Raw genomic sequence first — 26839 nt, 5'->3', positions numbered from 1 at the left:
TCATTTTTGTAACTGCTTTGTTCAATTTGTTTTGTCTTGTTTAGTTCCTTAGTTTTGGGTTTTCTTTGGTTTAAATTTGTTACTTTGGAACATTCTATTGTTTTGTGTGGCCTCCAGCCTTGCTGCAGGTAGCAGCCATGGGTTCTTTTATACTATTAAAGTATTGATGATTTTAATTGGTTATGCTGGAGGTAACCTCATTTTAGTCTTTGGCCAAGTTTAAATTGTAGTATTTGTGTTTCCTTTTGTGTTTGCTTGTTTGACCCCACCCTTTTGTCTCCAGGCTGAGAGCTGAAGGTAGTGGGAGGGGCCTCCTGGGAGACTGGAACTGTGTGTTGTGCGAGTGGCTGGTGTTGGGATTTCTTCACGATTGCATGCCTGTTCACAAGTGTTTGGGGTGATTTATTTTGGATTTATACATTTATTTTAGGAACCAGTTCCCATTTGGACCACCCTCCCCCTGCTGGTAGGCCTCAGTACTGTACACTCCCTTCTTATTCCTTATGTTTTGATTGTCTCTTTTTAACATGAAACAATAAAATGTGATTCATTTTTTTTGGAAAAGTCTTGTTCTCTTTGGTCACGAACCTCGAGCCTGCTGCCAGTCAATTTCCTTGGGTGCAATTCCCAAGGTGGCGTTGTTGACAACTTCTGGTTACCCTGCTGTTAGGAGCAGGTATTAGACTCCTACCATAGTGTTGCCACACTCACATTACTTGAGTTGAATAAACAATTTAGTGAGACTTGAGTAAAGCATATAGACCTAATTTAAGTAAGAATAGGTATTGCCTTTTAGAATGTTCTAAGCCAAAGGAAAAGACACCAAGAGGTAAAGACAAAGTGGGAGAATGTTGAGTGTCTACTTATTAACACTAACAATTTTCTGACTCGGTATCATTAACATTATAGATTTCAACATATTTGTCTGTTTAACCCCCCAGCTGAATCCAGCATGACGATGTCAGTTCTATAAAATTCACCAAAGAAATTTAAAGGGGCAGTATTATGTGTTTTCCAGGGACATAGTGCCATTTCATGGCACAGTCAAGTAACTATCTCCACTTCAGATGCTCTAAAATTCTATATGTATCAAATATAACTAAAAATAATTTTACTTCCTAATTTAATGCCATTGTCTCTGTAAAAACTCCTGCTCTTTCTGAAACTTCACCTCCAGGAAGTCATCACATCGCTCCTCTATCAACCCGTCAACGTTTTTGTTTTTTTTCTTTTAACCAGTTTTGCACTGAAGTTACATGTATAACTGATTAAAGGATTTCTCAAACATGAAAGAATCAAGCTAACATTCCAGGTATGTTTTTGATGAGGGAATAAAAGAAAATAGGATGTAAAGCTGAAGAAGAGTTGAATTTACATAACACTGCCCCTTTAAATAAGAGTATTTGTCCCTGTACCTATTAATACCCTCATTTCTTACACTGAAAAATTATTCTCATTTGACAAAGACAAGGTTAGTAATCAGTGAACCTGGCGGTTCTGAGAGTACAGGATAATTTTTGCTTGTTGTTGGATTTTAGAAGTCAGCTGGAATAAATTAGAATTTGAAAAAAAGAATAAAAGTAGGATGTAAAACAAGTTTTTTTTAAAGAACTTTTTTTAGTATGTTTTCAGAAAGTAATAACATTTCTTTCCATAATTAATAATAATAATATTTGGTAACCAATAAATATGATCAGATTAACCATGATTTAACCCTCCTGTTGTCCTCGGGTCAAAATGACCGAGATTTGTATGTGTTTTCCCTATACACAGAAAATGAGGACAAGTACGTGGGGTACGAAGTTGTTTATTTTTAGGCCCAACATGTAAGAAGAACGAAATGGCAACGAAATTGGGTTCGACATTGGGGGGAACGAGCGAATCGTCCATGGACAAAACGCACGTTCAAGTTTCCGTAATAAGTACTACATTTCCCAGGTTACCTAGCGGTCGGAGCTTGCGCAATATGTTTTGCACGGCCCTGGCTCTTGGCAGTGTATGTTTGGTATTGTTGTCATATTAGGAGAGTGAAAGACGCATTTATTACCGGGGCCATAACCGTGAACGTGTCGCATGAGGTAAGGAAGATAATGGGGCTCTTTGTGTGCTCTGTCTTTGTCTTCGCTCGCCTCCACAAGTGTTGTCTCGAATATAAACAGCACAAATTAAGCTGCTCAGCGTGAACACTGAGCTAACAGAGACACGAGCTAACAGCAACACTGGAACAACCCAGCGAAAGTCAAATATTAGGAGTTAGAGGCTTCTTGTTAAATAGTTCACACAAGGAGGCTGTTGACCGATCAAGTTAGAGGCGTTTTGGGAGGTCAGTGGGATCAACTTCTGCCTGAGTGATCCCAGTAAATTAAGCTAACTACCTGTAGTCAGCTGGCTAATGTTGACTCACACACAATAACCATAGCTGTATGTGTCTAAAATAAGCAGGTGTGCCTTGCTGTTGAGCTAGTTTAAGGAAAAGGAAAGTGCAATTATGGTTTTATGATATTTCCATGGAATAAATGCTTGAAGTTGTTGCTAATAAAACAAAATCGGCATGAACGGGTAAGAGGAATAGCTTTGTTTTCCTGAGTTCACAAGCAGAAGTTCCCCCTCCCGCCAGCTGAGAACAAAGGATCCTCTCAGACTTGTTTTAGGTCTCATGGTTAACTTTAGACTTCTAGCATTTTTTTAAAAAACTAAGAACAAGTCAGCATTTATGTGACTTCATGATATCTTACAAAGTAGAATAAAATCTCTATCAGATGTTTTAGTTAATGTGATGACTTTGGAAGGGTTGTTTTTGTTCCAAAGTTCCAATCACCATGTTATTATTAGTGATTCAGCACAAAATGGCTCCTAGAGAAATACACATCTGTGGCATTTTACACAGGCTTTTTTTCCTTTATTTTTTCTAATTAATCTGAACTATAAAAATCTGAAGTGCCTGCACTTGTGTGAAAAAGTAACATTGTTAAAGCCTAAGTTAAGTACATAAAGTAGGTTGGAAACATAAAACGAATCCCTCACTATTATTTTTTTTGTGTCTTTTATGTATTTATTTGCAGGGATTTCTGAGGAAATGCATTGAGTTCCTAACAGTTTTATTTATTTATTTTCTTGTGAATTGCGGCAGGTTAGTACATGGGCCCCACCCTGCCATGAGAGTGGACCACCAGGTCAGCAGCCCCCCCTCCTTCTGCAGTTGATGGATCTGCAGCTGGTCCAGAGATGACAGACAGCGTCAGGGCCTTCCTCCAGAATGTTGCGACGGTCAGCACACACACGCGACACACACTCATGAGACACGGCAGGATGGTCATCACGATGCCGTCGTTTAGCTTGACTGCTTACCTGAGTGTATGACCTTCCTCAGCAGCGGTGATACTTATACTTGAGTAGGAAGGAAGTGGAAAGAAGATCCAGTCCCTCATTGTGCTCTGTGCAACATAATAAAGGTTTGAATGTTCAAGTTAAAAATAAACAAATTAATCAGAATAAGATCCAGCATCGAGCAAGAAAAACCTTTACAGAAATGTATGTTCAAATGATCTGAACCCAGTGAAAAATGCAACTTTTAGACTCCAAAAGAGTCATTTTTGCTTTCAGTGCAGCTAAGAGAGGCTCACGTAGATCCCCAGAAGTTACATGACCTTTTGACAAAAAAAAAAAAAAACAGCTTAGAATTTTTTTAAACAAAACATCTACTAAAAAAAAGCGTTATCATTAGAGAACCAACATTGTTTTATTCTTAAAGGTTTTCAAATAAAGAAAACCGTTAGACTTTTCCCATAGCCAAATGTTGGGAAATGTTGATCCATGAAATATAATTTACTGTCAGTTCAGAGAAAACTGAACTGAGAACCACAAACAGGGTAGAATTTTAGGAAGGTGTGTAAGTTTTACTAGTTATACACGAGATTAGTGCATTTTTATGCTCATCTGCCAGCATAAGCTTTCAGAATTGAGCTTCTTACTTTCGCTAGAACCGTTATCATTTAATACCATCAGCATGACTGCTAGACATCTGAGATAAGAATTAAAGGCGTCTCTACGTTTTCTCCATCTGTGTGTCATTTATTAAATTCCCCTGCAGACCTGGTTTCTCTACGCTAGCTCTTTATTTGTAGCAGTAGCTCAGCAGTTGAGTCTAAAAGTTGAATTCCTCTCCCAACACTGAGAAAATTTGAGTGTTAAAATTAAAAGAATTTTCAACCACATACGTGTTTGTATATATTTGTTTGTTTGTTTGTTTGGATCTGCCAGGGGATCAAGGACTCCATATTGGGGATTGGAACCATCTCCAAGCTGGATGCTCGCATCCAGCAGAAAAGGGACGAGCAGCGGAGAAGGAGGGCCAGCGGGGCCCTCGCACAGAGACGGGCACAGAGTGAGGAACGCAAACCGGACAAGTAGGTCGGAAACACCAGGTTCTGACTGAGGTCGGGTTCTGACACATCTGTTTGGGTTTTTACCGTAACACATCAACACAGGTTACATCTGTTTATTGTAGTATGTTGAATTCACGGCATGCTGCAAAAGATGTTTGGGGGAAAAAAAAACAAGTCTGGAGTGTGGAATTTGATAGAGATGTTATCCAGGTCTGGAGCTGCGCAACGTCGAACTGCAGTTGTCGTCACAACGTTCACGAGTGTCGTATATCAATCCCGATGTTTTATTGTGAAAGCAGCTCTGGGTTGTTGCTTCCATCAGGTGTTTTTCTGCTGTGTCAGAAACGAACACCTGAGTTACATGAGACACCAAAAGAGTCTCATGTAAAGACAGTGGAAAATAGGGTTTTCAAATATTCATTTTAAACTTCCTAATATATTTTTAGCCATATTTACACTGTTGTACTCAAAAGCACCAGCTTTCTTTTATTTTACCAATTTTATTTATTCTTGAAGGGGGGGAAAAAGGCAAACTACTTAAGTGATCAGTTTAAAGATAATAGACAAATTCCTCATTTAACTGATCTGTACTCAGCATAATAAACACTGACGTCATTCAGAAAAGATCAAATATTTAATAAACAGAGACTTTAAACGAATGAATGAGCGACTCGAATGAATGATGTGCCAGCTCTGACTTATTGCAGAGGTAAAAATGTCAACGATGATTTCCACTCTGCACAGACGCACCTTTATTAAAACTAAAATCGCTTTTCCTATAAATAATCCTGACGGTTGTAATTTGTCTTTAATCTTTTAGTGAGCCTAGAGTAGCCAGCAGGATATTTCAGTGCTGTGCCTGGAATGGAGGAGTGTTCTGGGTAAGCTGCTTCTCTGCTCTCTCTTCTCTTCTGGAAGCTCCTTGGTTTACAATTGTTGTTTTTGTTTCTTGCTTCTTCTTTGTTTTTTTGTCAGGATGCAGTCAAACGTGATCCCTCACTGTGCTTTATCTCCTCAGCTCAGTCTGTTTCTCTTCTACCGGGTCTTCATCCCCCTGCTGCAGACCCTCACGGCAAAAATCATCGGTACGCGCAGCCGCTGGTAGTTGCGGAGCGGATTGTTGGGCTTGCTGTTGATGGAAGCTGTCTGTGCTGCAGGTGACCCCTCCCTCCACGGCAGCGTGTGGTCCTGGCTGGAGTTCATCCTGACCTCCGTCTTCAGCGCTCTGTGGGTTCTCCCTCTGTTCGTCCTTAGCAAGATAGTGAACGCCATCTGGTTCCAGGTCAGAGCCACAGTCTGCAGTGTTCAAATCAAAAATAAGAAATAAGAAAATAGTGGTGGGATTAGATCTAAAAATTGAAGGGGCCGGAAATTAAGGAATCCTATTTTAATCTAAAACTATACATTGACAAAATAAGCAACATTGGCGCTTTATGATACCAAGTTATTGAATAGTAGACATATGAGATACACCACAAAGATGTTTGTGTTTTTAATCTTTTATTTTGGTTATCCAACCATCAGATTGGTTTTAACCAATTCTAACCCGTTCAGCTTTCAAGCGTTTCAGGAACAATTGAAAGCTGAAACACTTTGATCATTTTTAACATGTTGAAGTTGATGGAGATAATCAAAATTAACTGGAACAAAAAACAGATACACTTTGAAAAACAAGCATAGAGTCAATTATTGGTTCAATTAAATCAAGGTCAGGTCATCACAGCGACATTGTCTCCAAAGGTCAGAGGTCAGCCTGTGTTTTTTTTTTTTTTCTTCTTTTTTTGTGCAGGACATAGCTGACCTAGCGTTTGAGGTGTCCGGCGTCAAAGCCCAGTCGTTCCCCAGCGTCAGTAAGATCATCGCCGACATGCTGTTCAACCTGCTGCTCCAGGCGCTCTTCCTCATTCAGGTAAAACGCTCTCCTCGCTTTCAGAAACCACATTCCTGCTCAAGCAAAGATTCCAAAACACATGTCACGTCCACGAACGGCACAATGAGTGAAAGCTGTGGTCCATCAGGGGATGATTGTCAGCCTGTTCCCCATCGACGCGATCGGACAGATGGTCAGTCTCCTCCACATGTCTCTGCTCTACTCCCTGTATTGCTTCGAGTATCGCTGGTTCAACCACGGTGAGACTACTCTTCGTTTTCCACCCTTGCAGTGAGTTGTGTGGATTTAAGAGGGGGCTCAAGCTAAAATGATCACTTCTGTCTGCCGAAGGCATCGAGATGCACCAACGACTGTCCAACATCGAGAGGAATTGGCCATATTACTTTGGCTTCGGTTTACCCATGGCTCTGCTGACCGCCATGCCCTCCTCGTACATCATCAGGTCAGTTGTAGAGTCGATTTCTTTTTTCTTAGATATAATGAAATTACACAAAACATAGTACTTTCTCAAAAAGAATACCAGAAGTAGTTTCTAACTGATCTGTATTTTTTTCCCCCCCTTTGTAGTGGCTGCTTGTTCTCCATCCTCTTCCCTCTGTTCATCATCAGTGCAAATGAGGCAAAAACGCCAACAAAACTATAGTGAGTGTCAGCTACTTTTAAAATGCATGGAAAGTCTTGAGCCAACCCTCACTCATCAGTTTTTTTTTTGTTTTGTTTTGTTTTACATATTTATTAAAACGGTTTTAAAATAACTGAAGTGACATGGTTATTTGAACACAATGTGGCTGTAAAATATATAAATACTTATCCTAGCCGCCATCTTGTCTACTGTTTCACTATGCAGGGACGTGACACTTTTAAACTCTGTTAATTTCCGAATTGCCTTCTTGTTCTTCTTCGTGGCATCATGATTTTTTTTTTTAGCATCAATGTGGTTTTTGAAACTTTCATATCATGACAGTCCTACTTCACCTTCAACTTCACAATTATGTGTTTTTATTGTTCTATCACAAGAAATTTCAATAAAATACAGTGACGTTTGTGGTTGTAAGACGACAAAAACACGAAGCGTTTAAAAAGGCATCGGCAAGTTGCTGTAAAATTGTTAAAGTAGTACTAATTAGTGTTTTTTTAAACATTAGCTTCTTTTGCATTCTTTGTCGCACCTTCTTCGCTACATTACCCAAAAGCTCTGGCGGTTTTTGGTTAAAACGTACAGAAATGAGGCGCAGCTCCAGACTTTCCTGTGACGCCGTCGGTAAACCCGATGCGTCTCTGATAACGTGCGTTCCCTCCCCAGTCACTTCCAGCTGCGGCTCTTCTCTCTGGTCGTGCTGATCAGCAACAAGCTTTTCCACAAGACCGTCCACCTGCAGTCGTCTCTGACGCCGTCGCCCTCGTCCGAGAAGCTGGCCTCGCCCCACACCTCCCCGAACCGCCACAGACTGCTGCAGCACAGCCAGTGACGGATCCACGCGGAGCACGGAACGATGTCGACCAACGTTTGGCGATTCCTCCAGAAGGGTTGACCTCGAAGAAGGCGACACGCAACGCAAGATGAAGGGTTTACGTAGATTATCCGATCTTCGGCGGTTGGGTTCGGTTTAAATCCACGCCAGGCACATTTTGACTCACGCTTCTCTCTTAACACGTTATAGGAATATTTACAGCTGTAACTTTATTTTGGTTTGGTCTTCTTTCTGCATAGGTTTTTTTTTTGTTTTGTTTTGTTTTTTGTATAATGTGCCATTTGAGTGACGCTTCGTAACAAATACAGCACAAGAGACCATATAGTTTTAATCTTAAGCAGATATACCTTAAATAGACTTTTTCTCTCTTTGCAGGAGCATTGAGAAGAAACGGCACATTTAGGTTCCACCTGCAGCGTTTTGCTTAGTGCTGAGTCTTGCACATGGATGTCGATATCCGACGAGTTTCATAAACAAATCCTTTAAAAGGAGTGTTCTTCTTTTTTGTTTTTCCTTCCTACGTTGCAATCTCAGATCAATTCAGGCGGCACCATGTTGCTGTTGATTACCTTTTATAAGAAATGGCCACTCTTGTGTTTTTTGGCTTCTCTTCCCCCAGAAGACCACCACTATCTGTAGTATATGTAGTGACACCAGAGGGTGAAGGGTTAACCCCACTCCTTAATGGTTGTGTGTCATTGGCTGGTCATAGTGAGACAACACTGCCAAACCACTGCAGTTCTGTTTTCTTTTCCACTTCAGGCACAACCATGTGAAGCTCTATAATAAAGAGGCCTTTCTTTAGAAGTACCAAGTAGGTGATCTCCATCACTTAGCTAAACCTATCCTACCCAGAAAGCTGATGTCATTATACCTTATCTGCAAAGATTTTTTTTATTTTTATTTGATTATGGTGTACATAATTTTGGCACCTCCTTTCTTCAGACGCCCTAGCTCACTCTGTAATCTTTTCTCTTTCATTTATCAAAAGCTCATGGCTGTGGATAGGGGCAATGATTTTGAAAAAGTGTGCAATTCTGACAGGAGTATAGTGTTAGTGATTTTATTGTTGTCGGGTTTTTTTTTCTTTTCTTTTTGTAAAAGTAACATTTAATTTCAATAAAATTTGGTCAGTATTCAATGTTTGAAACGTGTCTGGTGATTATTTCTGCTTTTGCGTGATTTGAATTGTGAAGTGAAATGTGCTGCTGTTGCAGTTTGCATTTATTTTATACCTGCTGCTGCCAGACGTTTCTGGCCAGACCTTCCCAAAAACAAGATTCTACTGGCACAAATAAGGCAATTGCGATATTTAAAGTAAATCCATTTGTATTTTTTCATCCAGTTTTTTTTTTTTCAATCAAATTCCTCCTTTTAATGTGTACTTCTGCTCTCTAGTTGCTGTATGTCAGAAAAGTGCATGTATTTCAGGAACCAAAACATGTCAGTGGTCAAGAATTTTCTATGGTTATTTCAAACCATGTGATTAGCCATCTGATTGACATGTTATTAATTATGAAATTTCAATAATGTTTTATGGAGCATCACCAATAATTGTTAGGTGAAGATTCTGCTGAAGAGTCTAGCTAGCCCAGCCTTGTTCAGTAACTTGTTCAGTGATCCTCTGGGATTAAAAAAACAACAGAAATTACTTATAATCGTTTAAAAAGAAAATATTAGCCTGTTTTCCTTAATGGAGTCTATCTAAATGTAATTGCATTATTTACACATTTCCTACAACTCACTCTCAGTCAGTAGGGAGGCATCTCCCCCACAGATCTAGTGGAGCTAAATAGCCAATCATGTGTAGTTGCCAGGGGAAGAAATAAACATTTGGCCAATCAGCATCGCTGAATTTAATATATTTGGGGCGCTCAGAATATCTAGCCCCTGCCATATGTGGATGACAGAAAGTTTTGGGTCGCCATGGTGATAAAGTTGCTAGTGGCGACAACGCCAGTTGAGGGAAAGCTAAAATTTCCACCTTGACTGACAATGACAACATAGAGGATTTTTTGTAGACGGCGGGTAAGCTACAGCTTCTGCTCCTCTGCCATGATATTGCCCTGCTCTTTTTTGTTGTTTACTTTTTTTGTTCAGCAACTGCTGTCATGTATTTGCTGATTGTTAGTTATGAACGTTGCGGTGGTTTATTTAATGATACTCTGGATAAGATAAAATAAAATAAAAAAAGTATTTTTATTATTGTTGTTACTAGTGAAGATGCTCTTGTTGCATTTGAGTTCCTGCTGCTATTATAAAGTTAATGTTTGGTTAATTACATGATGATTTCTGGGACAGATGGACATTCTGGTGTGGTGTTTGTACAGGGAGGAGCTGAAGTCCTATTTCCAGCAAACTCAGCTCTATTAACATTCATATCAGTAAGATTTTGCTGGACTTATTATTGTCAGATTAATTCAGGTGATAGCTTGGGGTATCCAGTAGAATTTGAAGTCTTTTCGATTCCTATATTAAATGTTAGCTGGTTATTTCACCCTATAACAGTGTGTTTTAGTTCTTTTGGGTAGGAAGACCCCTGCTGCTTAGTGTTATTAGATGTGTTTCCTAATTTTTCATAGAATTTAGTCTGTCGTTTATTCAGAGTTAAAATTGTAGGCGACCACAAATTAGTTGGCATTTTTCGCAGCAGTTTTGAGTCTCATTCAGAGTTAACTATTTGACACTTATTAAATAATATACGTTTTGCAAAATACTGAACAGACTTTTTTTGCTTTTAACTAATCGAACACTTTATGTTATTTTGTTGTATGAAGAATTCAAATTCAATTCAAAATATCCTATTGATCCCAGAGGGAAATTAAATTGACCTTTTCCATTTAGATTTACTGTAATGTTATCATCATGGAATTATTGTTATTTTTCTACTGCTTATTTGATTCAATTTCCCACCACAGTCCTTACACTGGACTATGAAGGGAAAGAATGTATGTCTGAATTATTTCACTAAGAGTCTGAAATTGTATTTATTTATTTTTTTAAGTTACAGGTTTTAGAAACATAGAAATTACTTAATTGGTAGTGCCCAACAGCAAATGAAAATTGAAATACTTGAGTTTAACTTATAGAATATAAACTTTTCATCTGAATTCATTAAATTCCTATGTATTTGTATATTTATGCATTAATACATTACTGGCACGCTGAAATGATCCTGGGATAATTTATTTCCAGTTGTATTTTATTTTAATTGTATTTTAATTATAATATTCATGAATAAATGTCAGACTGGCGACCTGTCCAGGGTGACCCCGCCTCTCGCCCGGAACGTTAACTGGAGATAGGCACCAGCAACCCTCCTCACCCCACTGAGGGACAAGGGTGTAAAGAAAATGGATGGATGGATAAATAAATGTCATGATTTACCTACTACCTTTTAGCAATTTTTATTCTCCATCTATATCATTTTTGACCAGTAGGTGGAGACACACTTCTTCATCTACTCTAAGGACACGTCACTACACCGCAGAGCCAAGGCAGAGAGCAAAGATTAAATGACAACCAATGAACCAATCAAATTTATTGTAGGCTGCCGTTGACTGGCTTTTGACCAATAAACGTGCACGCAAATGATAGTGGAGGCGGGATTACGTTGAGGGTGAAGGTAGTGTGTGAGAAGTGTATGAGTAGCAGGAGCGGCGGAGCGGGTGAGTGAGTGTTTAAAAAATATATATATTATTGAGTGCTTGTTTTGCTCGGGAATATATATTTTCAGTTTGAGATCTGGAATTTATGGAGGTTTTAAAATAAATAAATAAAAAAAAAGAAAGGCGCGTTACTGGTTTTCACTTAACAGGAGCTAGCATGTTAGCCTCTGTAGTTTATCTTCTACATATACATACAGCAAGGGAACTAACACATACGGCCTAATTTCTACTCTTCCCTACATATCTGCATGCTGTCTAAGTGCAGCAAACATTTTAATATCTTGGCTAGCTTTTACTACAGCTGCCGTGGAAGTGGGTTAATGCCATTTTAAGTCTAGCTTTGATTGATGACTCTGCTGCTTAAACAGATCTTTCAAATAGAATGTGATTCCGCTTCAAATGTGATTCCGCTTTAATCGTTAGACGAGATGTTTGAGTGCAAAGCTGGACACAGCGGTCTGCACGGGCTTCAGAGTGGCTGCTTCCTGGTTTCTGACGCCATATGCAGTGCGTGGCCTTAGCTGGTTGGACTGGAGACAGAAGTTCTCACCAGCAGCTCAGACCCTGAATCTTGACTCTTGCTGATCATCGTTGCAGTGGTCTCATAATGCAGGATCTGACCAACGTGCGCCGCTGCTTGTTCTGTCCTGAACAGGTAGTACGGTGAGCTGTCCCTGATCTCGCCAAAATGACCAAGCTGGGCTTCCTGCGTTTGTCCTACGAGAAGCAGGACACGCTGCTGAAGCTGCTCATTCTGTCCATGGCTGCTGTCCTCTGTGAGTCCTCTGCATCCTATATCCTAACAGAATGGCTGGGAAACGAAACGGAACAGGTGTTTATGTTTTGTTTTTGCTTTTGTTGTTTCTCCTCCTCCTCAGCATTCTCCACCAGGCTCTTTTCCGTTTTGAGGTTCGAAAGCGTCATCCATGAGTTTGATCCGTAAGTTTCCATTGATGCCTTTTAGATGAAATGATGTCCTCATGCTGTTGGCTCACCCTAACTTTCTTCTAACAATCAGATACTTCAACTACCGTACCACCCGCTTCCTGGCAGAAGAAGGATTTTATAAGTTTCACAACTGGTTCGATGACCGAGCATGGTATCCCCTGGGAAGGATCATCGGCGGCACCATTTACCCAGGTAGGAACGATGAGCTTACAGTCATTCCCTTTTCCAGCTCTTATTTGTGTTATGCAAACTAGAGCAATCCATTCACACGTTTGTCACACTTGGTCATGATGACCAAAAAGCTTTAAAATATATATTAATCTTTTGTTTTAGCAGCATGAGCTGCGCTCATAACAAGTAGAACATATTCAGTCTTTATAACCACGTTGAGAAATTCTGTCAAGAAATAGTTTTCGATGAAATCACCACGACTACAGATGATTTAGTCCATTAAAAACACATGTTTACTTGACTTGTAGTGCACCAGGTTTCTATTTAAAATGCCCTGCTATTTTAATAACTTGATTATGTTCCCACAAGCCCTCAGCATCACACATCCTCACCATACCCAACACTGGCTCAGCTTTTAGTTGATGGGGAGAGCCTTTAGTGGTTGTCATGGAGATGCCAAGACGCTTCTGATTGCTTCAGTGAATTTTAGAGAATCATACGGTTTCCCTCTGTACCATTTGGAACGCTAAATATTGGCTCCTGTCCAGGCAAGTCCAGGGTTTAAAAGAGATGGATCTCTGTGCCACGTCATATTTCCACCCCAGGAAACAGAAAGTTGTATAATACTAATTAGAAATTCCTAGAAACAAATGTTTTGGTTTCATTCATTTCAAAATTATTTCTTCACACAGGATTTTTTTTTTTATTATATTTTTCATTTTTAAGTATTTTTAAGCAACTTTATCAGACGTACCACATAATGAGTTGACCGTCTTCCTCTCATTTTCTTCTCCAGGACTCATGGTGACGTCGGCCGTCCTCTACCACGTCCTCCACTTTTTTCACATCACCATAGACATCCGAAACGTCTGTGTGTTCCTCGCTCCCCTCTTCTCCTCCTTCACCGCCATCGTCACCTACCACCTCACCAAGGAGCTGAAGGTAAAAACATCCACCACCGGAACACACTCTCGGTGAAGAATCCAGAAACTTACAAGTGAAAGGTCTTTTTCTTTCTGTGAGATGTTATCTGGTTTAAACAGAGCAACTGTCCATTTCTACATCTTTGTAGTATATGTTATATGCATTAGGAAAGGACAGAATCAATTTCTTTCCTTCCTACTTTGAAATGCAAAAGTTTGTGTTCATGCTTTATTTACAAAAATAAAGTTAGTTTCTCCTGATAGTTATGTAATTTTGGGACCTTTTTGATTGCGGAAACTTCTTTTTTAAAATTTTTTTTTTTACATAAACTTGCAACTGGTTCATTTATTTATTTCTTTTATACTTTCAGTGACTTAGTCTTCCCTCACTATGTTGGATCTTTGTTCAGTAAACAGTCGCACTCTGACTGAGTTGTCAATGCAGGTGGAATTGAAATAAAATGTCAATACTTCTTGGTTGGTCTGTACAGCTGCATGCTCCTTGTGTGTAGGATGCAGGTGCTGGGCTCCTGGCGGCGGCCATGATCGCAGTGGTTCCTGGTTACATCTCCCGTTCGGTTGCCGGCTCCTATGATAACGAAGGTACTTGACCTGCTGTGACCGCTCAGCTGTTAGGTCACAGTCTGCAGAAAGGTTCTGGATCGGACTCGTAAAAGCAACGTTATAGTTAAGATGCCCATGTCTGTATCTCCTCCCCCTCTCAGGTATTGCCATCTTCTGCATGCTGCTGACCTATTACATGTGGATCAAAGCGGTGAAGACCGGCTCTGTTTATTGGTCCTCCATGTGTGCGCTGGCATACTTCTACATGGTGAGGCCAGTGAGGTGTTGGCATGGCGTTTGTAAAGTAAACAGCGGTGACTGTGAGGTGTGTGTGTGTGTGTGTGTGTTCAGGTGTCGTCATGGGGCGGCTACGTGTTCCTGATCAACCTCATCCCCCTCCACGTGTTGGTGCTGATGCTCACTGGCAGATTCTCTCACCGTATTTACGTGGCTTACTGCACCGTCTACTGCCTGGGCACCATCCTCTCCATGCAGATCTCTTTTGTCGGCTTTCAGGTATGTTGCATCGCCAGTGGCAGTATTTTCTTTTTGTAATAAAAAAACTCCCCAAAAAGGCTTCCATGTAACGGTGCGTCTCCCCTCCCACGCCAGCCGGTGCAGTCATCGGAGCACATGGCCGCCTTCGGAGTGTTTGGGTTGTGCCAGATTCACGCCTTTGTGGATTATCTGCGCAGCAAACTCAACGCGCAGCAGTTTGAGATCTTGTTCAAGAGCGTCATTTCTCTGGTGGGCTTCATCCTGCTGTCTGTGGGAGCCGTTCTCATGCTCACAGGTAAACGACGTTGACGACATTCTTGACCGACAATAATGCCGTTTCCGTCAACGTGGTGTACATATGTGTTTTTTCTTTAATACAAATTTTAAAGAACTGCATTAGAAAAAGGTGGATGGAAATGGCGAAATTGGAAATGACGTCATCATATCAGCTTCACGTTTATATCCTTGAAGTTGATATAATAAAGCTGTAAATCAAATCAATTTCAAGGATATAAACATCGCATTACGACTATCTGAGGACTGGTCTGTGAAACGGGAGATGATTTATTTGGAACATGCTGGATTTTTTAAATATTTTTTTCTTGTTCTGGTTTCCTATCAGGTAAAATTTCTCCCTGGACCGGTCGTTTCTACTCTCTGCTGGACCCGTCCTACGCTAAAAACAACATTCCCATCATCGCCTCGGTGTCGGAGCACCAGCCGACAACCTGGTCCTCGTACTACTTTGACCTCCAGCTGCTTGTCTTCATGTTTCCTGGTGAGTCGGCAGAAGCAGAGGATGCAGTCATCACAACGTGATCTCTCTGTGTATTTACCTTCAGATTTCCTTTCCCTCCTTTCTTCCAGTCGGCCTCTATTACTGTTTTAACAACTTATCCGACGCCAGGATCTTCATCATCATGTATGGAGTGACCAGCATGTATTTCTCAGCCGTCATGGTACGTTTTGTTTTTAGCACGCTCCCCCAATACATCCGCTTTCACAAAGGATCGTAGAAAAGGAATCTTTTTGCTGATTTTAAGTGCTAAAGAGTCAGATCAACGTAGGGATAAAACGATTAATCATGATTAATCAGTTGTTGAAATAATCGTCAGTTAATTTAGTAATCGATTAATCATTAAGTGGAGTATACAGACTCAAAAAGTAATTTCCTGGAAAAAACGCATTCAGAACAGTAGATTATCCAAAACTTTACAAACACATGTATTTTGCATTTAAGATAGAAAAAACCCCCCATCTTTGTCTGTAAATATATTTTGTCCCAAACTCCACAAAATGTGTGTAGTTTTAGTTCAGATTTATTAAAGGGATGCTATGTTGCTGCATTTTAAGCACTAAAATGTTTATTTTCTTAATTCCAAAATGTAATTAACTTGTTTGGATCTTTTAAAGTATTTCTTAAGTTGTGTAAATGTCGCACGAATTGAACAGATCATTTTTTTTCACGCTTCCAGGTGCGTCTGATGCTGGTGCTGGCTCCAGTGATGTGCATCCTGTCGGGTATCGGTGTGTCCCAGGTCTTAACGACCTACATGAAGAACCTGGACGTCAGCCGGCCGGATAAGAACAAGAAGAAGCAGCAGGACTCCACCTACCCCATCAAAAACGAGGTGAAGTCAGAAATCACTCACCTGTTTAAAGCACTTTCCACTGAAGGAGAAATGCTTTGGCGTTTCAGTGAGCTTTACTGTTTATGCTACCATTAATCCTTAGCGTTTCAGTCGAAGGAGCATCTTGCTTCAACAGTAGCGCGTTTCTGATGTGTGTGTGTGTGTGTGTGTACCCTGCAGGTTGCCAGTGGGATGATCCTGGTCATGGCTTTCTTCCTCATCACCTACACCTTCCATTCCACCTGGGTGACCAGCGAAGCCTACTCCTCTCCCTCCATCGTCCTGTCCGCCCGCGGCGGAGACGGCAGCCGCATCATCTTTGACGACTTCAGAGAGGCCTACTACTGGCTCCGCCACAACACCCCCGAGGTCAGTCAGAGAAACGAGGGATGGAGGTGGTGATTGTTAAAGGGGCAGTATTTTAACAACTTTTTTTTTTTTTAAAGCTTTACGTGATGTTACAATGTTATTCCCTCATCTAAAACATACCTGGAGTGTTGCTGTGATTCTCTCTTGCGTGTTTGAGAAATCCTTTAATCTCCCATGCAACCATTCAGCTGTGCAAAACCCCAGGGTGGACCCAGTGCCGCCTTCGGACGCAGCTCATCCTCTGAGTTTCTTTAGACACGTTTGTTGGAGTAAAGCATTTTTCTCCTCTCTCAGGATGCCAAAGTGATGTCGTGGTGGGATTACGGCTACCAGATCACCGCCATGGCTAACCGGACCATTCTGGTGGACAACAACACGTGGAACAACACGCACATCTCCAGGGTTGGACAGGTGAGTTTTACTGTTTAGATTTGTCGCGTCAAAAAGGATTTCGGCGCTGACTGCGGATGTCTCCTGTGCTGTAGGCCATGGCATCCACTGAGGAGAAGGCCTATGAGATCATGAGAGAGCTAGACGTTAGCTACGTTTTGGTCATCTTCGGAGGACTGACTGGCTATTCGTCAGATGGTACGTCATTAAGCTACAGGTCGGTGCTTTATAACTCTAGTTACTGTGTGTTGAGTCTGATACAAGCATCTCTTTACATGACAGACATCAATAAGTTTCTGTGGATGGTCCGCATCGGCGGCAGCACGGAGACCGGCAGACACATCAAGGAGCATGACTACTACACTCCCACCGGAGAGTTCAGAGTGGACCGCGAGGGTTCGCCCGTCCTGCTCAACTGCCTCATGTACAAGATGTGCTACTATCGCTTTGGACAGGTCTACACAGAGGGCAGTAAGTCATCCGAGCAGTATGAACCGATTAGTCACAGGCCAAAGAAGAAAATGTTGACCGTTTAGATTGGATTTTATCTAGCTTTAATTAAAAAATTTTTTATACTAACGCAAATTGTATCTATAGGGATTGCACTCAATACAGTCCTTTGCAATGATTGTTCTGATGATATATGGTGTAGCTTAAAATTTTCTATTTCATGCACTTTAATTAGCATGCTTTTTATTTCTATGTAAATGAAAAACTCTAATCTCAGATAATTAGAGACGTAATCCCCTATTACATGATCTGTTCTGTTGGCTAAAATACTTTATTTCTTTAACAAAGTAACATTCTTGATTTATATTAATTAAAATACTAGGAACCCTGTAAGATAACATTTCTCTAGATATTGAAAAAAAAATTCAAAGAATTGCCAGAATTTAGTTCATTACTATTAGCTATTTATGCCGTCAGTGCGTCATCTGGTGGACTCAGATAAAAATACCTTTATTTTTAGAATTGCATCTTTGAGATTAAAGTTCTCAAAAGATCTTTACACCTTCACATTACTGAACATGGCACATCTAATTTTTTAAATCTTGTTCTCTTTAGATCATACACTATTTTTACAATAAGAAAAAGTGAAAGTATCCTCCCTGGAAGTATTTGTTTTAGCACATGCCCAGATTAGCTGTTGGCACCAATTGTGCAGTGACGGGCTCCACTGAGAATGATGGACTATAGGAAAACCTGTCTGCTGTTGTTGCAAATACAAGTGCACATAGTTAAGATCTAAAATAAATACTGATTATTGCTGCAAAGAGTTTCCACTCAGATTCTGCTGTTCTCTGCAGAGAGGCCACCTGGTTATGACAGAGTGAGAAATGCTGAGATTGGGAACAAGGACTTTGAGCTGGATGTACTGGAGGAGGCCTACACTACAGAACACTGGCTGGTCAGGATATATAAGGTGAGTCTGTCGGGATTGTTTGAGGGAAAACTCCAGTCAAGGTAAAATGCATTTATTTCAAACTTCAAGTTATTGGTGCAACAGTTTCAGACAAAAAAAGAAAAAAAAGCAGCAGCTTAGAATGTACACAGGCACTTCAGCATAAATAGAACATGTTGCATTGCAGCTTTCCACTGAACAGTCGACATCAATGAAAGCTTTGAAAATGTCAGTCCTGGAATCAGATTAACTCATCGTCTTGTTTCGGGATTCAACTTTTCTCTTATGTTTCAGGTCAAAGACCTGGACAACCGGGGCCTTTCAAGGACATAAAGCCTTCAGACAGCAACATTGCTCTTCAGCCTACAGCACTGAACATCTTCCCATGGGAGTCGGCGGACGGTTGCGAGAAGTACTTTTTATACTTTAGGGAAGAAAACTGCATCAAAGTGATTTTGGTTCTTGAGTTGTTTTGGGGTCATTTGGGTTTTAAGAATGTCCGTTTTTACCAGAAGCCGGAGTCAAAACATCCTGTCTGATATCAGGAGGTATAATTTTCCATTGGGTGTGTAACTGAAAGCAGTGTTCAATTAAGAGTGCTTTGGATTTTTTGTTTTTTACAATGTGATCAATTAAAGTGGGATTGATTGTGAATTGTGTTGAATACCTTTTTTGTTTAGTCATTGCAAGCTCTTAGTAGAGCTCACATCCTCTGATTTTCTGAGTTTACATTTCTGACTCTTAAAACACAACAGGAAATAGATTAGGTGTCATTTTATACTGACAAAAATTGAGTAACTGTAGAAAATAATTTCATACACTTACATTAGGTTAGTAAAACAAAGTGTACCTATGTAGTGTGCCATAGCTCAAGTCCTTTACATTTCCGTATAAAAACTAAATACCTAGCATGTATTTTGGTCCGGCAGCTCCTGCAGAAGCGCAGGGTTCTTCCTGTAGATGTAAGCGTTAGGATCGTCGTCCAGCTTCACCAGCTCGGCCAGCGACGACACGCATGGATCGTGATCGGTGAGCATTGAGGGCAGATGGGAGGATTTATGGTGGATGCGACTGGACCGGCGCACCGGCGTCAGAAACTTCAGGTCTTTGATGTTGCTCTTCCTCCTCGATGCACTCGCATTCACCTTGCCTTCAATCGTTTTCTTCACACTACATGGTTTCAAGAGTTGGGGGGGGGAAAAACAAAACAAACAGAATGAAGACAGGAAGTAAACAGTGGTGCAAATAAAAATGTCTGCACTTACCTCTGCAAGTATGGGGTGGTCTTCACACTGTATTTGATAACTGAAGCGCTAGTTTGGGGCGTCGTCTCCATCACATCATCATTGCTATCATCTTCTGAATCATCCTCACTTTCCTCAACATCTTCCTGTTTCACTTCCGATTCCTCTTTAGTCTCTGTCTGTTCATCCTTCTGCTCTTCATCTCTACATTCTTCTGCTTGGTCGCATTGTGCATCTGCATCTAAATGAAGCAAAATGAGATTAAAATAATCTTGTGTGGGTTGTATTATGAAGTTACACAAAATCTTGACTTTAAATTCACTGCAGTAACCTTGACAACGTACCATCAGAGCTTGCGGATGGAATCGCCATGGCCTCCAGGGCGTCACAAAGGTTCACAACAATCTGTCAACATGAAAATACAAGATTAGATTACCTTCTAACTTGGTGTAACATTTTTAATCCATTTCCATAAGAAATCTGCTTACATCATCTACTCTGCCCGGAGATTCAGACAGATCTACCTCAGAGTCGTCCAGCAGATCCAGTGTTGTGTTCATGATCCCAGGAATCGGGCTTTGTGCACTACCTCCTTCTCTCCGAGTTTCCACAGAGGGCGCTGGGATTTCATGCTGCACGCTTGGGTTGGGTTCAACTCCACACTGAGAACCGGGCTCCAGGTCAACATTCTCTGGAACCTTTGGATCCACTTTTACTTTTGTAGTAAGCTTTGTTTTTGGAGGTGCTTTGGTTGTCATGGCAGGTCTTTTCAGAGTCTTCCCCTTGGAGGCCAGCCACTCGGCCAGTTTTGCTCTGCATGGAAAGTAGGGGTTTAATAACCTTAAGATTGAGTAAAACTAATTTTCGTTCCTGTTTGCATGAATACTTTACCGTTTTTCTTCTGCCGTCTCTGTGGCAACTCTGTACTGACTAGGTGCGCTTGAGATCACAGGTCTACTGGCTTTCTTGTCGGTGACTGGAATCTTCGGCTTTGTGTTCTGACCACCTCTTGCTTTAGTGGCAGCCACAGTTGTGCTTCTGGATGTAGCAGGTGGTAGCGTGGCTGCGAGGGTTCTGGTGGGAGGCCGTGCAGAGCAGAACCCAGCAGGGCGACAGTTACCGACGGGGGGCCTGCCCACCTGATGGGATTGGTCAGAAACTGACTTGGACCTCATCGGCACTGGCCTTTTGGCGACTTGCCTGGACACCTCGGTTACAGATTTGGACCTTTTCTTTATGGCTGTGTCTTTGACCTTTTCGCTCTCTAGTTTAGATGCTGGTGGCTTAATGACTGCTGCACTCAAAGAATCACTTGACTTCCAAATAGAGCCAATTTTTGACTGAACAATTCTGCCTTTGTACATCCCTGGAGCAGGTTTTAATGTCTGCTTTGGAGCTTCAGCCACAGTAGGTTTGAGTATTTGTGCTTTGACATCTTTAGTATCTCTCTGCAACTTTCTTTGAGTCTCTCCAGACACTGGCTTCCTACCGAGCTGTTTACCCTTTGCCCTAAGAGAATCATCCTTGTTGAAGACATCTTCTCGTTTGTTGGCTTTGATTTGGAATGGCACAGCTGATGTAGGGCCCGTTTTAACAAAGGATTTTGCTCCAGTTGGAGGCTGAGTGTTCTCCTTGTTTCCCTAGTAACGTTAAAAGAGCATGAGCGTTAAATCGGGTGTAAAAGCTGGTTATATTTTCATTTAATAATAAGACTTTTATCCCGAACTCACCTTATGATTGGGATGTTTTCGTAGTGAAATTGTGACGGTGTCCATAATGTGGCCTAAAAATTAGTTGCAGACAGTTAGCGGCAGAAATACACAAGCATGACTTTAATATCTAAAAATTAATTACGCCATCTAATCGATTCGAGATATACGTAATCTGGAAGAAATACGTTGACGTATTTAAAATTTTGGACTAAAACAAATGGTAATTTATTTGGCATGTTATATATATGCCTGCATCACCTTAAAAAATACTACAGTTATTACACAACGCACACAGACTTGCAAGAAATCTTAATTTACCTTGCAACGGTTGGTCCAAACAGCTTTACACCACTGGTATCCTCCACAGTAAGCCTCTGTCTGAGGAAAACACGCGGATACAATTTCATTTGACTTCGCGCTTATTGCTGTGTGATTGGCTGGCTAGTATCGCGAGAATTTAGAACTAACCAATAAATTGTCAAACGACAGTTGCGTCATTACGTAGCCTGAGCGGCTTCTACATTACAGCAATTTGAATGTTTGAACCCAAATAGAATTCCAGAAGTACTGGTCGGAACACACCCATTGTATTGCAGTTCTGACTGAGGCAGGGGAAAAATATAGGGTAGTGAAGATAGACTTATGACATTAGGAGTTTTTACACAAAATGCTTAATGCTGCGCATTTCATACTTTGTGTGTAAATTATGTTTCCAGGTCAGCCTCCATGATTACTGTCTATAATCCACAGTATAACAATGGTCGCTCTCTTTGATTTAGATGCCGTGTTTTTTTTTTGTTTTTTTACATATCTACAATATGACTGGAAAACCACAACATAAGCAGTCAAAGTTCGGAACATGCCGAGACATGTTTTTTGTACCTTGGGAAAGTGGCAAACAAATCTCGCGCTAATTTTTACGTCGGCTAAACGTTGTCTAAACCAACCGGAAGTTAACTTACCTTCAAAATAAGAAAAATGGAAACGTAAGCAAAAACGTAAAGTAAACAAAGTCTGATTGTTGAACTTTTTGTTTTTTTAAAGATAAGGGTTAATAAATTAGAAATGTGTAAATTCTAATATAATAAATTAATAAAAGTTCATTTATTTTAGTAACTTAATTTCCTAAGTAAAACATGTGGATAATGTGGATTATCCTCCTCATTATACACAGACTGATTTTCCACTTAAAGTTATGTGAGTAGTGGGCTTAGTAAAAGTATATGTAATATACTTTTTACATATTACATATATGTAATATGTATGTAATATATATATGTAAAATCTTGTAAAAATATATCTAACCTTGTAAAAATAAAGGTTTTTATTTTTACAAGGTTCTTTTAATCTGATGCATCAAACCTTTAACAAGGGCTTATCATGGCAGTATCCCTCTCAAGCCAAAGTAATCTGCTCTGACCTAAACCTTAACCCCAAGGATACTAGACACACCAATTAGAACTAATCCCGTGTTCAAAGAAAACCTTTTAGTAAGGGCAGACCAATCAATCTATAAGTCTATTATTATTTGCATGCATAATATAAACTCTCCAAGAGACCAAATCTTCCTCATTATACCCCTAGCTACAAAGTTACCCTAATTGAACTTCAGCTGCTCTAAATTAATTTCATATGAACAAAAATGCAATTTTTGTAACTTTGAAATTATGTAGTTCTTGAACCACACTGCACTCAAGTTCCCATTTCAGAGGCTTTTATAATTTTATTCTGAAGGCAATAACCGGAAGTCTTAGTTCTTCATAGCTTAATGCTAGATCTTCATAGCTTGGCAGCTAACGTTAGCAGTCGCCTCTTTCCTCAAAAAGTCCACAAAAAATAGAGTTTTAGTCCTAAAAAGTCATAATGCAGAACCACTGCGTCGTGCTGGACTGTCCCAGTGGTATTTCGGACTTTCAGGCGCTCTTCCGGTTTCCACGAGATCCAAACAGGTAAGTGATGCTAATATAGCCAGGAAGATGTGCATCAGTTAGCATAAAATAGGTTTCGCGGGTCTAATAATGTCTTTTAATGCCCCGCTGCATGTAAATTGTGTGGCTTTGTGAGCTCCATTAAGATTTTACTGTTATTCCATAGTTAAATCCTAATATCTGTATAAATATTCGCAGTAAATTCACAGTGAACTTTTGTGCATTTAGTTAAAAATGGACCAAAACGAATTTTGGACTTTTTTTTTTTCAGCAAAAGTCTGTATAATTATTACTAATGGGATCAATAAAGTATTTTTGAATTTGAATATGTAGGAACTCTGTAATATGTAGCGTCATTGTATACCTGGCTTGTTCCTCAGATCGCAGAAGTGGGTTGAACAGTGCCAGAGGGATGACCTGAAAGAGAAATCAGCGGAGCAGCTCTACAAATACTACAGACTCTGTGGGAAACATTTTGAAGCATCTGCATTTGATAGTGTAAGTTCTGTGCTCAGTTTTAATGGCTATGTTGCAGATTAGAGCGAGATCCAACACTACATATATGTAGATTTCTATTTATGTTTCTACATCTCTACTATGTATGCCAGGGGTGTCCAAAGTCGGTCCTCGAGGGCCGGCATCCTGCATGTTTTAGTTTTCTCCCTGGTGATAGTAACAACCTCCTCAGCAAGTCAATGTTCTCCTTAGGCCTCTAATGAGCCATCATTTGATGCAGATGTGTTAAACCAGGGAGAGAACTAAAACATGCAGGACGCCGGCCCTCGAGGACCGACTTTGGACATCCCTGATGTATGCTTTTAAAATAATTTATTTCTGTCATTATAAATCCTTTCACATTTCTCCAGTATTTTCATGCTAATCTACACAATGTTGGTTCCACATTTCCTTATCCTGTAGAATTTTATACCATTTTATACCACAATGGTGGTATAAAAGAAGTCTAATGTAATCCCTATATATATATATATATATATATATATATATATATATATATATATATATATATATATATAGGGATTACATTGTGTGCTTTTGTTCCAGGATGCTCCAGGTTCAGTGTTGAAAGCTGACGCTGTCCCGTCTGTGTTTGATGGTCCAGGCCAGCCTCAGAGTGGACAGGTGAAGCGTGGTAAAGAGACGGTGGGTAAAAGAATGATTAATTAATTATACTGGATGTTAAATGTTTACATCATCTGTAATTGTCTCAAACTTTTGACAGCTTTTTGCAAATGCATTATCACACTAGAGGGAGATGACGTTTTAGAATGATTTGTCATGGTATTTTTTTTATGTATTTGCAAAAAAGTTTTTAACTGCTTTTGATCTAATTTCTCTTTTGATTTGTCTGATTTTCTCTGAAGACAAAAGATAGTGAAACAGAGAGAAGAGGAAGGAAACGTAAGATGAAATAATGCATTTTTTTATTTTAAAAAATGTGTTCCAATTGTAACCAAAATGTTTTGGGTTTTTTTTTTTTTTTTTTTTTTTTAGGAATGAAAAAAGCTCCAGCAGAGCCTATTACTGAAACTGTCCAGAATGTACCAGAGGAAGATGAAGAGAAAAAGTACCTCAAGACTTTATTGGAGGTTCTTCTACTTCTCGGAGAGCAAAGCATTCCGCCATTTGCACCATGTAATGAGAAAGATGACGGCTTGAAGTCTTGTAACTTCCAGGCGTTGCTGGAATACCGCCTGAACTGTGGAGATGAAGTCTTAAAGAACAGGTTTGATTCTTCAAGGCAAAACTGCTTTTCCAACGAACTTGACACGCTAATCACGGTTTGTGAGCAGTATGTGCGCAGTAAGGTGATCGAGGGAGTCAAACTAAGCGGCTTTTTCTCACTACTCACCAGCGAACCGGTGAAGATCTCGGGAGAATGGTGCCTTCCGGTGTTCCTTCGTTATGTGGACCAGTTGAAAAGCCATCAGGAGAAGTTTGCGGGGTTCTTGACCTTTGAAGGAGACGAAAATGACCTGGCAGAAAAACTACTCTCTGAAATGACCGATCGATGGGGTTTAGATATGAGCCAGTGTAGAGCGCAAGCCCACGCCTGCTCTGGGACCCACTCGAGAAAAATTAAAGCATTTGCTTCCAAATTGGTTGAGAAGTACCCCAAGGCTTTACTGACATTAAGATCTACTAATCCCTTGACTCTGTCTCTGGCCAACAGCATGGGAGTGTCGGGGGTTCAACTCGTCCTGTCCACCTTTAAGCAGATTGAATTGTTTTTCTCTCAGTCACCATTACTGCAGGTGGAGTTTGAGCATGCAATTTCCATCTTCTATCCAGACAAAGAGGACAAAGCTGAGGAGCTGAAGAAGATCTGTCGGACCGGCTGGACCAGAAGGAATGATGGGTTTGAGGTGGCACTGGATGTCATAGAGGCACTGTTGCTCTGTGTGGACAGCGTCCACGACAACGAAGACATGAGGTGGAATGACCAAGTCACCCACAGTGCTTTAGAGATCTCCAAAGCCTTAACTGACTTTGAGTTCATCATGGCGTTAATCGTGCTGAAAAACGTGATGGTGCTCATCCAGGCGTTTGGGAAAAACCTCCAAGGGAAAGCGGTGGACATCCATTCAGCTACAGCCAGCTTGACTGCCGTGCTGCAGTCCCTGAAGGAAATGTCCGACAACATCGACGTCTACCACGACTTTTTCTACGACGAAGCCGTCAACCTAGCGGCAGCCATGGAGATCCCTGTCAAGGTTCCTCGGTTCTTCTCGAGGAAGCATCAGGGAGAACAAGGAAGCACTCAGGAGGATGACTACTACAAGGAGCATGTGACGGTTCCTGCGGTGAAGCACGTCATCAGTGAAATGAATGATCTCTTCTCTCAGGATCACATCAAGGCCTTGGGGTGTATGTGTCTGATCCCACACATCATAGAGGGGAAGAAGTCCACTCAGCCGGACGAGGAGAGCATTCAGGTGTTCAGCGACGACATCCCGAATGCAGGAAGTCTCTCCGCTGAGCTGCACTGCTGGTGGGTCAAATGGAGCAAGAAAGGGAAAGGCGAGACGTTTCCCTCCAGCCTCCATGACACGCTGCAGCTGGCGGATGTCAAGTTCTTCCCCAACGTGATGACGGCTCTGAGACTCCTCAGCATCCTACCCACGCTGGCTCTGGAGGACAGCTCCGACGTGGCGTTCAAGCGTTACCGGATGTACATAGAGAATATGCCTGACAATGTCAAGTCAAAAAGCCTCGCCCTCTTCAACATAAACTACGACGTTGGGTTTGATCTGGACTCCATGGTAGAGCTCTACCAGAAGACGTGCCCTGAAAGGCAGGAAGTCTCTTGAGTTTCCAGAAAATATTGAGCTTTATTTTCTGACCCTCAAATGCAAATGGATCGTTTTGTACTTGGTTTTATTTTTTTATGTTGAAGTGTAGACATGAATATGGGCAGATCTGTACACTAGGTCTCCATAGTTTTCTTTTTTTTCACTGTTGATCAGTTCTGTAGTAAAACTATAATTTGTTCTAGTGTTTTGAGAGTTTCGTCTGGATTTGCAGAAAACATGCCCAGTCTTGAATTTGCAATTAAAGAGAAGGAATTTCTAAATTCACTGGTATTGTTGTCATTCTGCTTTTATTTTAGGTTTTCCCTACTTAG

At 40.7% G+C, this 26839-nt stretch overlaps 4 protein-coding genes across 7 annotated transcripts; 3 read left to right on the top strand and 1 right to left on the bottom strand.

Annotated features, from left to right (window-relative positions):
• The first annotated feature begins 1925 nt into the window (after positions 1–1925).
• On the top strand, positions 1926–8889 carry ei24 (EI24 autophagy associated transmembrane protein). Its single transcript, XM_008428256.3, has 11 exons — positions 1926–2078; positions 3131–3267; positions 4261–4406; positions 5206–5266; positions 5404–5470; positions 5543–5667; positions 6175–6294; positions 6404–6515; positions 6607–6718; positions 6844–6918; positions 7580–8889. The coding sequence occupies exons 2-11, from the start codon at positions 3226–3228 to the stop codon at positions 7743–7745; spliced, it is 1026 nt and encodes a 341-aa protein (XP_008426478.1). The 5' UTR covers positions 1926–2078; positions 3131–3225; the 3' UTR covers positions 7746–8889.
• Positions 8890–9670: 781 nt separating this feature from the next.
• stt3a (STT3 oligosaccharyltransferase complex catalytic subunit A) lies at positions 9671–18966 on the top strand. 2 transcript variants are annotated; one of them, XM_008428253.3, is made up of 18 exons: positions 9671–9776; positions 12072–12192; positions 12295–12355; positions 12435–12556; positions 13332–13477; positions 13971–14061; positions 14184–14290; positions 14374–14538; positions 14635–14815; positions 15143–15298; positions 15388–15479; positions 15996–16151; positions 16332–16520; positions 16815–16931; positions 17006–17108; positions 17193–17381; positions 18218–18333; positions 18607–18966. In XM_008428253.3, exons 2-18 carry the CDS (start codon positions 12105–12107, stop codon positions 18643–18645), a joined length of 2118 nt encoding a protein of 705 aa, XP_008426475.1. In that variant the 5' UTR covers positions 9671–9776; positions 12072–12104; the 3' UTR covers positions 18646–18966. The 2 variants fall into 2 exon arrangements, with proteins under 2 accessions (XP_008426475.1, XP_008426477.1); XM_008428255.3 differs by lacking the exon at positions 9671–9776 and adding an exon at positions 11268–11416.
• Positions 18370–24328, bottom strand: LOC103476128 (uncharacterized). 2 transcript variants are annotated; one of them, XM_008428250.2, is made up of 9 exons: positions 24239–24328; positions 23561–23613; positions 21587–21646; positions 21287–21339; positions 20448–21196; positions 20045–20369; positions 19901–19961; positions 19578–19797; positions 18370–19482 (listed from the first exon to the last, which is right to left on the bottom strand). In XM_008428250.2, exons 4-9 carry the CDS (start codon positions 21329–21331, stop codon positions 19218–19220), a joined length of 1665 nt encoding a protein of 554 aa, XP_008426472.1. In that variant the 5' UTR covers positions 21332–21339; positions 21587–21646; positions 23561–23613; positions 24239–24328; the 3' UTR covers positions 18370–19217. The 2 variants fall into 2 exon arrangements, with proteins under 2 accessions (XP_008426472.1, XP_008426473.1); XM_008428251.3 differs by lacking the exons at positions 23561–23613; positions 24239–24328 and having other exon boundaries at positions 20081–20369; positions 21587–21731.
• thap12a (THAP domain containing 12a) lies at positions 23006–26792 on the top strand. Of its 2 annotated transcripts, none has more exons than XM_081615932.1 (5): positions 23006–23217; positions 23577–23694; positions 24232–24357; positions 24579–24615; positions 24709–26792. In XM_081615932.1, the coding sequence occupies exons 1-5, from the start codon at positions 23132–23134 to the stop codon at positions 26523–26525; spliced, it is 2184 nt and encodes a 727-aa protein (XP_081472058.1). In that variant the 5' UTR covers positions 23006–23131; the 3' UTR covers positions 26526–26792. The 2 variants fall into 2 exon arrangements, with proteins under 2 accessions (XP_081472058.1, XP_008426474.1); XM_008428252.3 differs by having other exon boundaries at positions 23007–23217; positions 24259–24357.
• Positions 26793–26839: the final 47 nt, after the last annotated feature.

Source organism: Poecilia reticulata, chromosome 14 (genome assembly GCF_904066995.2).
Source record: "Poecilia reticulata chromosome 14, P_reticulata-male-v2, whole genome shotgun sequence".
Classification (NCBI taxonomy): Eukaryota; Metazoa; Chordata; class Actinopteri; order Cyprinodontiformes; family Poeciliidae; genus Poecilia; species Poecilia reticulata.
The sequence above is the reverse complement of the archived record's forward strand: the minus strand, read 5'-3'. Positions and strand labels throughout refer to the sequence as shown.